Genomic DNA, 17233 nt, shown 5'->3' on the forward strand with positions numbered 1-17233 from the left:
GTGACTTACCTTTCTGCCTCTTTCTGCCCACAGGTACCACAACCCACCACCACCCCCCAGCCAATGAAAACATAAGAGGAATATGATCGTTGGACCCCTCTCCCAATCCAACGCCATAGTCCATCTGGGGAGATAGAGCGAGGACACAGTCCAGGCTGTGCTTGACTTCACCTACAGGAGTCATGAGGACTAGCTTGTTAGGCCTGCTATGGGCCTACATGTGCTTATCCACGGATGCCATGTCCCTAATTAGACCACCTCGGACAGGTGTGGAGACGAGTGATGAGAGAGACGGTGACAAAGTGGAGCCGGCTGTCGTAGGGGGGAAGCTACTGAAGAGAGTGAGGAGAGGATGGATGTGGAACCAGTTTTTCCTCCAGGAAGAGTTCACCGGCACCGAGAACCAGTACATCGGCAAGGTAAGAGGCTCTGACCAGTTGTCTTAACACAATCAATCTGGGAAAGCATTTGTGTCATTTTTTATTTAGACATATTTTATACTTTGGCTATTCAAAACTTGCAGATCTACAAGCTCATAGAGTGTCACTTTGTGCCGCACTATGAGCTTGTAGATCCGCTATTTTTGAAAAATCTTGAATTCTTTTTCAAATCTTTGAATATTATTTAAAGCAAAACATTTTTAACTCAAATATTTGCTTCTGGGGGTCCCTGGAACACATATTTTGAGATGGGGGTCCGTGCCCAAATACATATAATTTTGGCGGTCCTTGACATGAAACAGTCCTGACAGTTTTTCAGAAAACTGTTGTAGAATCGGCCTCAGGTCTTAATGGGTTAAACCGCTCTATTCTCAGTAAAACGGACGAAGTCTCTTTGTCGGAAATAGCCGATCCACAAGCTCACAACGCATCGCAACACAACGAGTTGTGAGCTTGTAGATCTGCTCTTTCTTTGGCAAATATGTTCCCTCCAGAATTGGCATGCATGGGGTTCAAGGGGTTAACCCTGATTCATACCATCCTAGACGTACAGAAAATAGCAGATCTTCACATGAGATACCATCGCACGATGGAGTATGAAATCATGCCTCACACGCTGCATATCCACTCCCTTCTTATAATAGTTTTTCTGTCACTGCTTGTATTGTTGGAGATAAGAGTCCTCCTCCTCCAGCAGCATTATTATACTGTATTTGACATAGTGTTAGACAGTTTCTTCTCATGTAGCACGTTATCAAAGTCCAAACATGATACAAAGCCAGTTAAGCCGCCCTACTGAGCAAGCTCATTTTAAAATGGAGGTTCATCAAACAGTGTGATATTCGTTTCTCCTTTTTTGTCTGTTCTTTTAATGAACGGGATAAAAAAGAAAATCTGTCAGCTTTTGTCCTTCATGTAAAATCATGTCAAAACCAGCGGGCAACCAGGGTGGCTCATTGCCGACCTCATCAACCTCTGATGGTTAACCAACCTACGTGCACTGCACACACGCATGCGTGTGCGCGTGCACACACGCGCGCACGACAGCCTCATTGCACTAGTTTTACATTGCCTTGAAGCTCAACTAGCAGTGACTGTTGCAAAAAGCACCCAGCTTAAATGATGATCCAATTAAAGTGGACTTAATGCTGGATTGCACTGCAAGATATACTAAGAAAACATGATTTCATTGATTTTGTTTGCTAAAAGAAATGGGGAAGGATGGGAATGGATAGGATAGGATAAGACTTTATAAATCCCCCAAGGGGGAAATTCATGGTGGCGCAGCAGCACAGAAGAAATTCATGGTGGCGCAGCAGCACAGAATAATATGACTAAGAATTCTAAAAGTGCATAGTAGACAATAAATATACAAAGTAAGTGCAGCACTAAACCATGAAATAATGCATGGATACACCAAAGACAATACACACTCCCATGCGAGCACATACTCGCTCGCAAAAGTACACCCATCCACCCGCACACAAAAACACAATACAAACAGCACCCCAAAGCATACAGCAATACACCATGCTCACTTTCAGCCGAAACACACACACACACATACAACGCACTCCCAAAGCAAATCCACTCACCACACACTCACACACACACTGGTTTGTTTATCTGTTTGTTTATCAGTCCACAAAAGAGGGCAGAGGGCGCCCGAGCAGTCCATAGCATGGGTGGGGGGGTCTCAGAAACAGTACGGTCTGATCAGGAGCAACTGGAGGTGAGGAGCACCCTGGTCCTTCAACCAGTTTATATGCTCCACGTAATCACAACCGTGCCTCTTTCGAAAGCTGACTCGAGATTGGTGTCGCACGTCACCCTCACTGTTTCCCTTCCTGTGTCTCGCCACTGTGCCTGTCATAGACCCCCAGAAATGTACAAAAAAATGTATAATCTTACAGAAAATAAATAAATAAAACCACTGCTGTAGAAGGTCTTCCCAAACTGTCAGCGTGGCGAGCTGCAATTCTAAAATTATTCCACTGTTGTGATGGTTGTACACTTGGCACTGTAAAGCCGTCTGGAGTTTTTGGTTCGTCACACTTTTTATTGTGATTTTCCCAATGGGGTGTCATTGTCATACACAAACAGCGAAAGAGACTTCAAACGGCGCAGGAAAAGCAGATGCCCTGCAAGCATCAGCATGTAGCCTTCCCTTCCCTCAGTGCTTGTGACAGCAGAAAACAAGTGATTGGATAAATGCTGAAATACAAGAATACATCAGCCGACAGCACATTTTCACTATACAGCTTCATCAGGACTGCTCAGTGTTGTGGAACATTTACATTTGAGGCGTTAACTTGACTCATTTATCCAAAACGGTTTATAGAGAGTGAGAGAGATGGAGGGGGGTCCAGTGCTTCGCTCAAAGACATCTGGACCAGTCTGAACGCGAGGCCATTTATTTGTATCATGTGATGACTAGAAACTACACTATAATCTCCATGGAATATCTGCAACTATGCTACAACTTGTTACCCATTTAGAACACGACGGTACCAAGATAGGGGGCCATGCCATTAGCCCGACGGCTATACATGGCCATAGCCTATGCTAATAATGTTCGTTAGATAGCATGTTGTTCAGGTAGATGCTAGATTAGATGTTTACCAGGTATCCAAGTTACTTTGTAGCATTGTATCGATTTTCTTTGTACCTTTGCCCTGTTGTTTGTTGACTAGGGTTCATGTCACTTACTCTGCCACTTATATTTCAAGTGTAAGTGTCTCTGGATAAGAATGCCTGCTAAATGCCTACATTGTAAATAAGAAACAGGAAAGAGAAGGCTGAGAGAAAGAGGTTGAGGTGTGAAACAGGACATGAGCTGCAGTGGCTTGGTATTATTATGGATATGTGTTTGCTTACAGCAACCAGCTGAGCCACCAGCTCACATCAGCCGGTTGATGTTAACTCTCCAACCTGAAAAACAGATCATTAAACACGAGCTGCGACTCAGCTGACTTGTACGGACTTCAAAACAACACCAAAAAGGAAATGGGTGTGTTTTCTTACTAGTACCATGAAAAGATGATAATGAAGTGCCGGCTTTTTTACCTCCTGCCAGCAGCCATGCAGCAGCAAAGAGAGTCAGGAGGAGCGCTGCTCCGGCGGCAGCAGATGCGACACCTCAGTGAAGTTCACACAGACATATTAGCAGGCTACGTCTGGCACCGAGCCTGTGATGTCATGTGTAATATGGGGATATAGTTTGCTGTGGCACTCGCTATACCCAGGCGCCCCGGAGCTGTTGTGTTGCTTCATATGACTCCTGGTTTCAGCACATCGGTTATATGAGAGAGAAACAGCGACGCCTTTGAGACAAACAAGAGTCCTTGACAGAGACAAGCAGAGTGAGAGAGAGAGAGAAAACAAGGGCGAGCAGGGCCACCCCATCCTCCCTGCCGGGTTATTCAAGGTTTTCCAGATGCCTGCGAGTTGACGGCTTTGCTTTCAACTGCGGGGGTTCAGTGTGCGCTAGTGATATTGTGTGAGGAGAGACAGACGCAGCGGGGAGAGAGGGGATACAGAAGGTACCCCATGAACAGCCCCTCTTCTGTATGTGAGAAACCCTCCGTGAAAGTGACCGGAGGGCTTTTGTCATTTTGCTTTTGGTTGGATGTGCCATGACTTGAGGTGTTGTTGGCGAGCCAGCAGGGGGCTCGGTGTGTTTGTAATCTAGGCAGGAGAGATTCCGGATGCAGGCGTTGCCTCACAGGCCCGCAGGATTTCTCAGCGGCACGGCACTCACATTGGATCACACCGCACACTGCTGGATGCTGAAGGCAGCGGGGACCAGACAGTGGGAAGAAGATGGGGAGAGAGAGAGAGAGCGAGGGAAAGGCAGAGGAGAAGATGATAGATAGTGAGGGATGGAGAGAGAATGAGGGAGCGAGATAAAAGGGGGAGGAAGAAAGAAGAAACAAGGGCAGGGGAGAAACAAGTGACAACGTGAAGAGAGCTCAGGGATGGAATCTCTAAATAGGCGAGGAGGAGTGGAGAAAACGAGGGAGAAAGATAGAGGGAGAACAGTTAGACGCAAGAAAGACATGAAGACAGATGGAGCGAGAGGAGGACAGGTTGAGAATTGAAACACGTGGAAAACAAGGGAGCAGTTAAAGAAAGAAAGATGATACAAACAATGAGAAAAGAGCCGAGAGGAAATGTGGGAGGGAGGGGGCAGAAATTGAAAACTACTATGAGAGAAAAAGTTAAGGCACAACTTTCTCAAGGCAGACCAAGAGAGAATGCAAACAATTCAATTCAATTCAATTCACCAACCAAATTGCAACTGTTTAGACAAAAAAGGTTTTTAGACAAAATACTGAGTCCAACTCTTCTCTAAGAAGAAGGCATCAAGGAACATGTTGTGGCTGATGGGCAGAAACATTGTATGTCCAAAACCGTTGCTTTTCGAAACATTAAAAAAAGTAATTATTATTTAGTCACAAGCTCTTGTTAATACTCATTGGTTAAATATTTACAAAACGTACACACAGACACTTTCAACCTGGCGTCCTCATTTTGGACATATCTTCATAGGCCTAAATAGAACTAAGCAGATAAACAAGCTCACAAGGCAACTCATTGTGACGCATTGTGAGCTTGTAGACTGGTTAATTCAAGAACATTTTGTGCCAACACTGTCATACCTGTTAAGGAAAACAGGGCATATTTAACTCTAAGATATAGGTAGGAGGTGAGATGCGAGATCTTATCCATAGGAATAAGTTGCTGGAGTTGCATCAGGAGAAGCAGTGTAAACTTGCAGGCTGAAGTACTGTTTTGAATGAATTAAAGAGGGGACTGTGGGAAATGATGTCAGAAACTGCATAGCCCTCAATACTTTGACAGTGTTGATGTTTAGCCAAGCAGCCAGCGTACTTGCAGCTTATGACCTTAGAGAAAACAAACGCCCCATTGACTGATGTTGAATATGGATAAATATTAACCCGCCATCCAGCTTTTGTCTTCTCTGTTTTTTTGAACTCCTGCCTAAGGGCACTGGTACCATTGTTCTAGTTTTGTGTAGCCAGCCAATCAGGGATCTCTGCTTACTGATACATCGGGGGAAATCAAGGGCCGCACTAAAATGTTTGGTTCATCGCATTGGTTCCGTAAGGCAGGTTTTTGTTTTTATTGTATTTATTTATTTCCAACTCCTGGCTTAAACCCAGTTTTAGCCCATATAATTGTATTTCGATGTCACCAGACATATCAGTAGGCGTAGATCTCTTATCGTCTGGCTATGTGAGACTAGAATTGTTCAGCCAGGGCTGATCTCTGTTGAATAAAGGCAAAAAGGCAAAAATGTAATATGTCAGCTAAAAAGTGACCAACACCTCTGTGTCCGGGCAAGGAGGGGACAGGGGAGGTCTCAATAATGCAAGTCAGGGGAGCAGCTGCAGTGTGTGTTTGCAGGCATGAGAAACTGCCTGTCCGTGTAATGGGGTGGTCAGATCTTAATTCCATCCTCAAATGGCAACAAAACAAAGCTATTTGAGGCAGGTATTGAAGAGCCTTTCCTCTCCCTGTCATTGGTGGAGCAGCACTAGCAGCAGCAATATTGTCTTCAGGAAAGCCACGTAATATAAAATATTTAGCAATGCTTGTACCATCTATTTCTGCCTCACAACTGAACCGAGTTGTTTTGCGTTTCATGCTTCCGTCTGTAGTCTCGAAGCATTGTATAATGGCCTACAAAATGTGACCCCCTTTGCCATCGGATTAATTCGTTATTTGGTTTTCAACTCAGCCGGGCTGTGCAACACATGTATGTTGTATGCTTAGTGCTGGTGACCGCGCCTTATGGGTTAATGGAGTGAGAGCAATTAAAAGGCAAGAGAGGGAAGTAATTAAGTCAGTTCCTATACCTCTTCCCTGAACCTCGCTTTGAAACATGAAGAGTAGAAAGCTATTGATGAAAAATTCCTCCCTTCCATGATGCATTCTGCCACTTCTGAGAAAATGTGAAAATAATAATTTGAAATATGCTATAATGTAGCAGTTTGTGTTGTAATACACACACCGCAGTATACAGCCTGTGCCTCCTAAACGTTGACATTGTGCTAGAGAAGGACAAGCAACATAGTTTTTTCTAAAAATACAACTTAAAAATATTCCTTTTTGAATTTTGAATGCCATAGCAGCGTAAAGAAAGGGGGGGGGGGGGTGGTGGACGACACTTCCCATGGGGAACTGTCCCCATTCTTATACCGTGGCGGTGAGCAGGCCCAGGAGATAATATGGCCCTGTGGAACACCTCAGAGAGTGACTCTGAGAGGGACGCAGAGGGGGGAGATGTTGTGGAAGAAGGGGACTGTAGGGAGGTGAGCCGGAGAGGATGAGGAGGGGGATATACAGGGGGAGGAGGTGTTGTGGAAGGAAGGGGACCGTAGGGAGACGAGTCTGAGAGGATGAGGAGGCCTTGAGCATATACTGACGCAATGGAGCCTCATCAGGACGAAAGGGAGAGGGAGTGAAATCAGGACAAGAAACCCCTCCTCTCCAATTATGATTATTTATTTTGAATAATCAACTTGAAGTTAACGTGTGTTATAATTAAAGCTAAATGCAACTTTCCAATACTCTGAACGGGCTGTCTCGTCCTCCCCAAGCTATGGTACTAGACACGCCTCTTGCCTCTATGGCAGTGTTGCCAGATTCTGCGAGAGAAATAAGCAACAGGTCTAAGCCAATGGGGAGCCACTAGCAGTGTTGCCAGATTCTGCGAGACAAAAGAAAACAGAAAGCAAGCTGGTATACATGACTGAGTCATGTCTTGTTTATTCTAGCGTTGGCTATTCAAAAATAGCAGATATACAAGCTCACAGTGCGTCACTTTGTGCCGCGCTGCGAGCTTGTACATCTGCTATTCACGGACATTTTTGAAAAACCTTGAAAGTGTGAGAACTGCTGGTCTGGTTTAGAATTTGTAGAATAGGCCTCAGGTCTTAATGGTTAAACTGTTGAACTTTGAGGTTTCATGGTATTCCATCTCCTTCTAGGGCTACCCTATACCGCTAGAATAGTAAATGTGGGATGCTGTGAGAAATGTCTGAGCGTCCCTGTCTGTCGCTCAGCCATTGAGCACTCTAACCGCATAATCACATAATCAAGGTCTTGGATTTGAAACCTGCTCATGACAGGTGTCACATGTCAGTCATCCATCTCTCTCTCTCTCTCTCTCTCTCTTGCTCTCTCTCTCTCTCTCTCTCTCCCTCTCGCTCTCTCTCCACTGCATGGTATATTGAAACGGGAGCAATACACCGGGCTCTATGTTCCCCCGGCCCGCTTACAACCCTAACACTAACACTAACCCCTAGGGTAAGCGGGGGAACATAGTGATGACCCCATTGAAACTCCTTATAGCAGGCCCCATCTGTGTTGTCAGGCAACGGTTTCTGTTTGTGTCTGACATCAGTGCATGATGTCCACCAGCCGGATGTTGATTTGTGGAGATTATCTAGTTGAACAAAATGTGTTAGAGTAGGCTACTACCATGACTCTTTTTGGCTACATTATTATCTGAATTGATCGAAAACCCAATTCCACCGTAACTCATGGGAACCAGTGGTGTAAAGTAACTAAGTAAATTTACTCAAGTACTGTACTTAAGTACGATATTTGAAAGTAGCCGATCTACAAGCTCACAACGTGTCGCATCGCGACGCATTGTGAGCTTGTAGATCTGCTATTTTCAAACATTTTAGTACTTTTACTTTTGGTACTTTAAGTACATTTTGATACCAAGATTTTTGTACTTTTACTCAAGTAACATTTTTATTCCGGATTTTTACTTGTAACAGAGTACTTCTAAATTGCAGTATTGATACTTTTACTCAAGTAAAACATTTGAGTACTTTTTCCACCACTGATGGGAGCCCATGGTGGCTGTAACTTCTGGCTTGGCCTAACAAAAAGACATGGTCCCTGCAGCAGCACTCTATGCCAGTGATGTTGATGTCAGGGCTCTGGGGGGTGACCTGTCTGTATGCTGTGACTGTCCCATGAACCTGCAGACATCCAAATGGCTCTTAATCACCCAAGTAGTTCTTCTGCAAACCTATTTCTTTCCCCCAAAGGCACAGGAAGCTTTGCACTCACGCTTTGGCACAGCTACATGAAAAAAATATGTAACCACGGTTAAGGAAGGGGCCAACGTGTCATTTTATTAATTTTTTAAAGACACGGCGACGTGTCTAGAAGCGCTCGGAGTAGAGCGCTGAGCTGCCGGTGGATTCGGTGCCCCTGTCCTGTCCCCCCCATCCAGACTGTCGAGGAGGAAGCACAGTGCTGTGTGATTCACCTTGTCACAGGGAAGCCTAATAATGCCAGCAGCCCTGACATGCTCACCGCCTGCTAACGAGATTCACACTGTCACACCACCACTCCAACCCCCAAGGATGTACCCTGCTCCCCATATACCCCTGGGAGAGACAGACGGAGAGACAGAGAGAGAGAGAGAGTGGAAAAGAAAAGAAAAGAAAAGAGAAGAAGGGGAAAATGGGCGAGGGACGAGGGAAGGAGGGACACGGAGAGCAAGAGAATGCAAGGTGGGGAGGGGGAGAGACGGAGAGCGAGGGACAAGCAAAAAAAGGGAAAAAACAGAAATAGAGTGGGGGGAAAAGGGGCAGCTGCGCCGAGAAATGGGAAAGATTGATGCCGGATTTGTTTTGTTTGCGTGTGGGTGTGTGAGTCTGTATTTGTGTATTTGTGTGCAAGTAAATACCTCACATTTGTGAGGTATTGTCATGCGTATTCATGCATACTTCATGCTTTCCACATGGGTATAGGGTCTGAAAAATAACATTAACGACAATTCTATTAGACGTTTGAGCGGAGTGCGTGCGCACGCACGTACACACACACGCACACACACACGCACGCACGCACGCACGCACGCACGCACGCACGCACGCACGCACGCACGCACGCACACACACACACACACACACACACACACACACACACACACGAACACATGAACACACACACATATCTCTTGTCTCCCCTCTGCTTGCACTCCTTCCATCCATCTTCATATCCTCCTCTCTCTCTCTCGCTCTCTCTGAAAGGTGTGAGGGCTAATGCATGTTTCATGGGGTTTCATGATGAGTGCAGTAAGTAAGTGCAGGCCTGGAGGTATGAGGCAGGGATGAGAGCTGAACGCAGCGTACCGCAGGCACTATGCCACTTCAGGTGGAGAAAGACTGAAAGAAAGGGGGAAGGGGGGAGGGAGGGGGGGGGTGTAGAAAGAGAGAAATGACAGGGGGAGAGACAGCAGTGAGCGAAATGGGGTGGGGGCGGGTGGAAGCAGCAAATCGCGGGGAAGTAAAGGCGAGAAAAGACAGAGAGGGAGGGAATGAAAGAGCAATAGAGCGGCTGGGTAGGTTATTGCTGCAGGGAGTGTCAGGTTTTATGAGAGGGAGGGAGAGAGAGAGACAGAGAGAGAGAGAGAGAGAGAGACGTGAGGGATGGCAGGTGTGTGTGCTGCAGGTATTATGGTAAAGCGAGGTGATCTTTGCCGACAGCTCCAAGAAGCTCCCATCTACAGATGTTAAATCCTCCTGGCAGAGCAGCCCCACTCTGGCCCCTCTCTCCTCTCTCATCCCTCGCTCTCTTGCTTCTTCCGGAGCCCCCTCGCCCCCCCCACCCCCGACCCCTGCACATATGGCTTTTGTTGTCGTTTCTGCCATTGCTGCTGCTGCTGCTGTTGTTGTTGTTGTTGTTGTTGAACTTTCATGTTGAGGAGAGTCTTTCATTCATACATTTCCTTTAGCTTTTCCCCTCTGTTCTATTTCTTTTTGCACCTTTCCTTCACCGCTTCGCCCTTAACCCATTAAGACCTGAGGCAGATTAAAAAAAAAAATTCTAAATCCTAACGCTTTAAAAGAAATATATATATTCAAAGATTTGCACACATTTTTGCGATTTTACAAAAAATAGCAGATATACAAGCTCATAGCTTGTATATCTGCTATTTTTGAATAGCCTAAAAATGACACACAGATGCGTTCCCGGTCTTAATAGGTTAACTCTCTTCTCGCTGCTCTTTCCCCTTGTGTTCTCTCTCTCTCTCTCTCTCTCTCTCTCTCTCTCTCTCTCTCTCTCTCTCTCTCTCTCTCTCTCTCTCTTTCTGTTTTTCCACCACCCGCCTCTTCTCCCGTTTTCTCTGTTCGTTCTTTCGTTTTGCTTTCCTCCCACCGTCTGTCCGTCGGTGTCTCACTCCGAGCTGCCTGCGGTGCGTTGTGAGGTCTGAATTTGCTGCTACAAAAGGAAGGGCTTTGCCAAAGTAGTAAGCGGAGGGTGTTGTGGTGGAAGAACAAGTGTAGGTCTATTCGACTAGCTGCTATTCTCTAACCAGCAGCCGAGGGAACGCTCAGATTGATTGCCTGGATTCAAACACTGAAGTAGCAGAAGACATAGATAGATTTATATATGTAACCAGCGAGCCAGCCAGATTGATAAATTGATAAATTGATAAATTGATTGATATGATATGATTCAAATAGGCAATGCACACAAAATCAAAAGGGTACATATTTTGCGAAAAAAAAAAAAACCCATGAGAGCTATGGAATGTAATTTTCCAAATACTTGTCATCCTTCTAAAGGATACACGTGACAAGCATGACAATTTGCATTTTTTGCGTGGGAAAAGAGAGATCTGATTTCTCTGTATTTCCTGGAGTTGCATCTTAATGCCGGGTGTGAAGGAGGGTCTCTGTCTAACAGACAGCTGCATTCATGTAACGCCGCCATCGCCTCTTGGCGTAAACGGCTTAAATCAAAACAACAAGAGTTTTACCACTTGAGGATCCTTTTTCAAGTGCTAGATCAGATAAGACAGTGTTTCTCATTCAGCCTTGCAAAGCTGGTGGAGTGGAGAAGGTTATTTGGCTGATGTTCAAGACCGGGCTGAAGACAAGCGCTGCATACCAAGCAACCTGCCAGTGTGGCCAGTAGCCAAAATGGCTACCCTGGTTACACGAGGGGTTAAACGGTTTGCAAATCATTCTTGTCAAGTCTGTTATGTTCTAGAAGTGATGGCTTGACAGTTGATGACCCACACATATTCCCGCGGGGCTGCAGTGTCAGGATGCTGCTGACTCTGTGTGTGTGTGTGTGTGTGTGTGTGTGTGTGTGTGGGGGGGTGTGTGTGTGTGTGTGTGTGTGTGTGTGTGTGTGTGTGTGTGTGTGTGTGTGTGTGTGTGTGTGTGTGTGTGTGTGTGTGTGTGTGTGTGTGTGTGTGTGTGTGTGTGTGTGTGTGTGTGTGTGTGTGTGTGTGTGTGCGTGCGTGCGTGCATGCGTACATGTACATGTACATGTGCGTGCGTGTGTGCTGTGTGGGAAGATTTTTCAGAATCAACACAAAAATGCACCCAAATCATGTGGATATTTGTACACTGCAGGCATGGGCAAAACAAAATTGAAGGAGAAAATCCTTTCGGTCTTTTCACAAATTGGTGTCTGTTATGTTTGTTCTCAATTATCCCTGTGTACTATGACTAATACACATGCTTCTGTTTACCTCTCTGCAGCTTCAGTCGGACAAGGACAGGCTCGACGGAACGGTGAAATATGTCCTTTCCGGTGAGGGGGCCGGTGGCATATTTGTCATCGACGAGAACAATGGTGACCTGCACGCCACGCGCCGCCTGGACCGCGAGGAGAAGGCCTCTTACATCCTCAAGGCCACCGTGGTTGACAGGAGGACAGGCTCCAAGCTGGAGCCGGAGACAGATTTCATCATCAAGCTACACGACATCAATGACAATGAGCCGCAGTTCACCAAGGAGGTTTACACTGGGACCGTGCCGGAGAGATCTGACATTGGTATGTATATTGAATTCAATTCTATAGTTATATAAATGCACCAAAATGAGGACCAAGCGAGTGGACATACATTTAGCTTGGCGCAGTGTAAAGCAGGAAAGACATCTACAGTAGAAGTAATACAAAAAGACAACACAACGGTGCGATCATCTCTCCTCCCCCAATGTCTTTACAATGAGACCAATGCTTCCCATATCAAGCCTGAGAACACAATTCAAAAACCGTGTGGTGCCGTGTCATATTTGGTTCCTCAAGCTATATAGAAAATGATTAGCAGTGGTGTAAAGTAACTAAGTACATTTACTCAAGTACTGTACTTAAGTACAATTTTGAGGTATTTGTACTTTACTTGAGTATTTCCAATTTCCAATACTTTTACTTGTACTCCACTACATCTCAGAGGCAATTTTTTAACTTTTACTCCACTACAATTATTTGAAAACTTTAAACAATCATTATAAAACATACATTAACCACTTCAGCCCTATTTCTTACCCAGGCTATTTGAAAATAGCAGATCTACAAGCTCACAACTCGTCGCGGCGCGTTGTGAGCTTGTAGATCTGCTATCTACAAACATTTTAGTACTTTTACTTTTGGTACTTTAAGTACATTTTGATACCAACACTTTGGTACTTTTATTCAAGTCAATTTTGAATTCCGGACTTTTACTTGTAACAGAGTGCCTCTACATTGCAGTATTGATACTTTTACTTAAGTAAAACATTTGAGTACTTTTTCCACCACTGGCCCCATGCTCATATAAACAAGAGAATGACAAGAGGAGGATATCACTTTTCATGTCTGCAGTGTATTGGTCTCACACCTGCATGTCTGTGTAATATATTATAGGCACATCAGTGATGCAGGTGACAGCCACAGATGCTGATGACAGCATGTATGGGAACAGTGCCAAGCTGGTCTACAGCATCAGCCAGGGACACCCCTACTTCTCCGTGGACCCTAACACAGGTATGTGTACAGTACGTTCGGCTGAAGGCCGTTCCTAGGGGCCATGGCGCTGACCCCACTTGTTGATGCACGTACCACATAATTGTGATGTATGTCCCAGGTTATGTTTCTTTCCAACGTACAATGCAGTAAAGGTTTAATGCTTCAAGTGGCTTTAAAAAAAAATGAATAGCCAATCTACAAGCTCACAACGTGTCGCATCACGGCGCGTTGTGAGCTTGTAGATTGGCTATTAAAAATAGCCTTTATTGATAGGATAGGATAGTAGGCCGACAGGAAATAGGGAGAGAGATGGGGGGTGCCATGCAACAAAGGACGTCGGGATTGGGACTCGAACCCGCGACACGTTGCCAGGCTACTTTAGAGCCTAAAGTAGACCGCTACCGCTACGCAAGCGGTCCAGGCCTAAAGACTTTTAAATCATTTATTTTTTTATAAAAAATAACAGTGTGGAATGCTCTTTAGTAGAGTAAGGTCAAGTCTGCTAAAGAGCAGTGTGTGATTATAACATTGCTGATGCAGGGTAAAAAAAAAACACTGTGAGAAGCAGACTGCTGACTTATCTTTGATGTCAAAACTTGGTATTCTGAACAAGATGGAGAATGAGAGCTTAGGTGATACCAGATTGCTGGGATTTAGTGAACGCCTTAATGCTTTTAGTTTAGCAATGAAAACTAAATACATCCCTGTCCAGTCTCGCCCCCTTAGCCTCGCAGAAACACAATTACAGTACTGTGTATCCGCACTCCAGCACAAAGTAAAAAAGGCTGTTGTAATATCTCCTAACCTGAAATGGAAAAACCTTCAGTCTAAAAATCCCCACTAAACCTAACCTTGGATTTATGCAGTGTATTTTGTTATAGTGGGGGGGGGGGGGTAGTCAGCCATCCATTTGGATAATCAGGACAGTAATCTCTCTCTGTTCATCTGTTTGTTAAGAACGTAGCAAAAAAAAAAGTCGGTGCCACAGAAATGGCCCTGCTGGGACCATGGGCAGATTATGACCGGGTCTCTGGATTAACAAGCAATGATAGGCCTTGATCTCTGGGATTTGACACAGAGTGGGCTGTTGTTCTCTGTGGAAAAGCTGAGGAGGGCGAAGTGATACAAATTCATGACAGCAACGGGATTGGGGGACAGAAGTGGAGAGAGAGAGAGAGAGATAGAAGGAGAGGATGAGACATTAAATAGAGGAGGTATTGCATAGGGGAGCAGAGGTAGAAACAAAGCGTGGGATCACAAGAAAAGAGAGTGTAGTAGTATGTCAGGAGAACAGGGGTGGGCTTTGTTGAAGGATTAAGCTATACGGAACAACGGCAAAAGGAGAGAGGGAAAGAGAGTGGGAGAGGCAGGGATAGAGGGACAGTAGTCATAAACAAAGAAGTAAGAGGCTTTGAGGGCTTGTCTTTTATGCCAGTGGGGTTTTTTCCTTCAGTCTAAATGATGCAACTAACATCAATTTCATTGCCAGAGGCACTGCGGTGAACCTTTTGAGTTATCACCACCACAAGTAACTAGGGATGTTAACTCAGCAACTTAGTCTTGCGCTAAACCCGTCAGAATCCGACATTGGCCCATGCCAGGAATATGTCAATATGTGAAGTCAAAATGCTAATATTGATGTCCGCAGGCGATGTCTGAGGTCAAACTCATCAGACTGTGACGTTTATCCAAAGCCAGAAATACGTACATCGATAGTTGATGTTTTGTCCGGAATGCAGACATGTATTTGCCTCATATCGGACCGAATCGTCAATGCGTTACACTCCATTTCCATCTTATGTTGGGTATCGCCTCCACACGATTTCTGTGAGGGAGGGGGACTAAGCTTTCCCTACCCATTCACTAGAGACCAAAGAATCCACCTGAATCTATTCCTTTTAAGTCAACACTGATGAGTAGCCATGTCAAGGCCAACGCAAAAAAAGAAAAAGTATCTCCCTTTTAAATAAAGCAGAGTGCTGTTCTTATTTTAGAACTTAGTAAGTGGTACTTTTAATTGATTTATAACAGCCTTGACAGCAGCGTCTAGGCCTTTCTATTACTGTCAACATCTAAGGATAGGACAGCCATAAAAAACTGTCTGTTTAACACTGTGGTCTTAACTCATTGACTGCCAGAGTTAAAACATCGTCTACCGTCCCCTTGCCAGCGAAAACGGCGATTTTACTGTACCTTTGAAAAATCATGGTCCGTGACCTCCTTCCTCACGGAGATCGGCTCATTACACGCACGGGGGTCCGGTAGAATCGGGGGGCAAACAATGCCCGGCTGCGATCCTCCATTGCAGAGCTATGGCCGTTTGAATGTGGCTTGTTTTATTGAAAAACAACAGAAATCCGAGAAAATTTGACTTTTATAAATCCTTTAACATGAAAGGTGCCTAGATTTTTTTTGTTGTGATCACGTGATTTCTGGGTGTGCTCTTCTTCGGTGGTGCTTGGATCATTCACAGGCTGCATAGCCACATTGGACCTATTCGTGGGCGGCATATGGGCCCCAAAACACAGGTTTGACACCCCTGCCCTAAAGGGGGACCCTTGGTGGAGCTTTTAGGGCCCTATCTTGTCTTACCCCTTATGCCGAAACTTTTTTGGCATTTTTTACTATTTTGAAAAACATTTTTAAATAGTTAAAATAGCCGATCTACATGGACACGTTGTGAGCTTGTAGATCGGCTATTTGAACTATTTAAAAATGCTTTTCAAAATAGTAAAAAATGCCTTGTTTCAAAAATTACAGAACTCATCTTTATTTTCTGAAATTAGGTTGGGAGAAGCAGTAGGCCTAGAGGAGATTATTTTGGTGAAACATTCCCCCCACACTGTTGAATAATATCATGCTGTTGATGTCCCAGTATACTGTCCATACTTTACAATAAAGTTCCTATACGAATCTCATCTCTCCTGCAGTACATACGGCTCAAAACAAGTTTGTGTTTGGCAAAAAGCCAGCTGAAAATTGTAAAGCAGGTCACATATTTATCGGTAATACTGCCCTGGCTTAGTTTATATTATACAGGGTCTGAAAAGAGAGATAGCATCAATACGGATAAGGATAACAGTGTTGCATTTACAATAGCAGAAATGTGCAGAAAAGGTCTGCCAGTCCAAAGTGCTTTGCAACACCATACCATCTATTACCTAAACACGTTGCTTGTGCTAGCATATGGCCTTAAAGGGGAAATCCACCCATTTTCAATATTTAACTATGTCATTAATATAGCATAAAGGAGTTGTGTGGAAATAAGAAAAAATTTAAAAATAAATTAACATTGCAAAAAAATGTAACATTGCAAAAAAATTAACATTGCAAATTACACTGTGATGACTCATCATGGTGTAATTTGCAATGTTAATTTTTTTGCAATGTTACATTTTTTTGCAATGTTAATTTTTTTTTTAATTTTTTCTTATTTCCACACAACTCCTTTATGCTATATTAATGACATAGTTAAATATTGAAAATGGGTGGATTTCCCCTTTAAGGTGAAAAACATTGCAGGTCCTGAACTTCAGCGGCCCTGTGGTGTGACAGACGGGTGCTAAAAGCATGAGGTCACTGGGGTTTTATCCATTGGTATAAATGATGAAAAGTGTTAAGAAGAGGCCAGGGTATTTTTAAAAAGGGCTCGACACCACCGCTGTGCATAGGGTTAAGATGTTCACTTGCAAAGTACAGTCGGCTCCAGCATACAGATGACTGAAAAACATGTTCTGACCACTAACTCATTCATCAGGAGAGACCAGTGGTGGAAAGTAACTAAGTACATTTACTTAAGTACTGTACTTAAGTAAATGTTTGAGGTATTTGTACTTTACTTGAGTATTTCAAATTTCCAGTACTTTTACTTCTACTCCATTACATCTCAGAGGCAAATATTGTACTTTACTCCACTACAATTATTTGAAAACTTGACTTACTAGTTACTTTGCAGATATAAATTATTACATTATAAAACATACATTAGCCAC

At 44.3% G+C, this 17233-nt stretch overlaps 1 protein-coding gene across 2 annotated transcripts in view; it reads left to right on the top strand.

Moving 5' to 3' along the window:
- Positions 1–17233, top strand: part of cdh6 (cadherin 6) — a 75612-nt gene that overhangs the window by 32065 nt on the left and 26314 nt on the right. For both annotated transcript variants that reach the window (XM_080440749.1, XM_080440750.1), the window contains exons 2-4: positions 34–419; positions 11993–12287; positions 13140–13259. In XM_080440749.1, the coding sequence (XP_080296875.1) occupies positions 183–419; positions 11993–12287; positions 13140–13259 (652 nt within the window). In that variant the 5' untranslated portion in view covers positions 34–182. The remainder of the gene's footprint in view (positions 1–33; positions 420–11992; positions 12288–13139; positions 13260–17233) is intronic.

Source organism: Gymnoscopelus braueri, assembly GCF_963280865.1.
Source record: "Gymnoscopelus braueri genome assembly, chromosome: 10".
Taxonomy (NCBI): Eukaryota; Metazoa; Chordata; class Actinopteri; order Myctophiformes; family Myctophidae; genus Gymnoscopelus; species Gymnoscopelus braueri.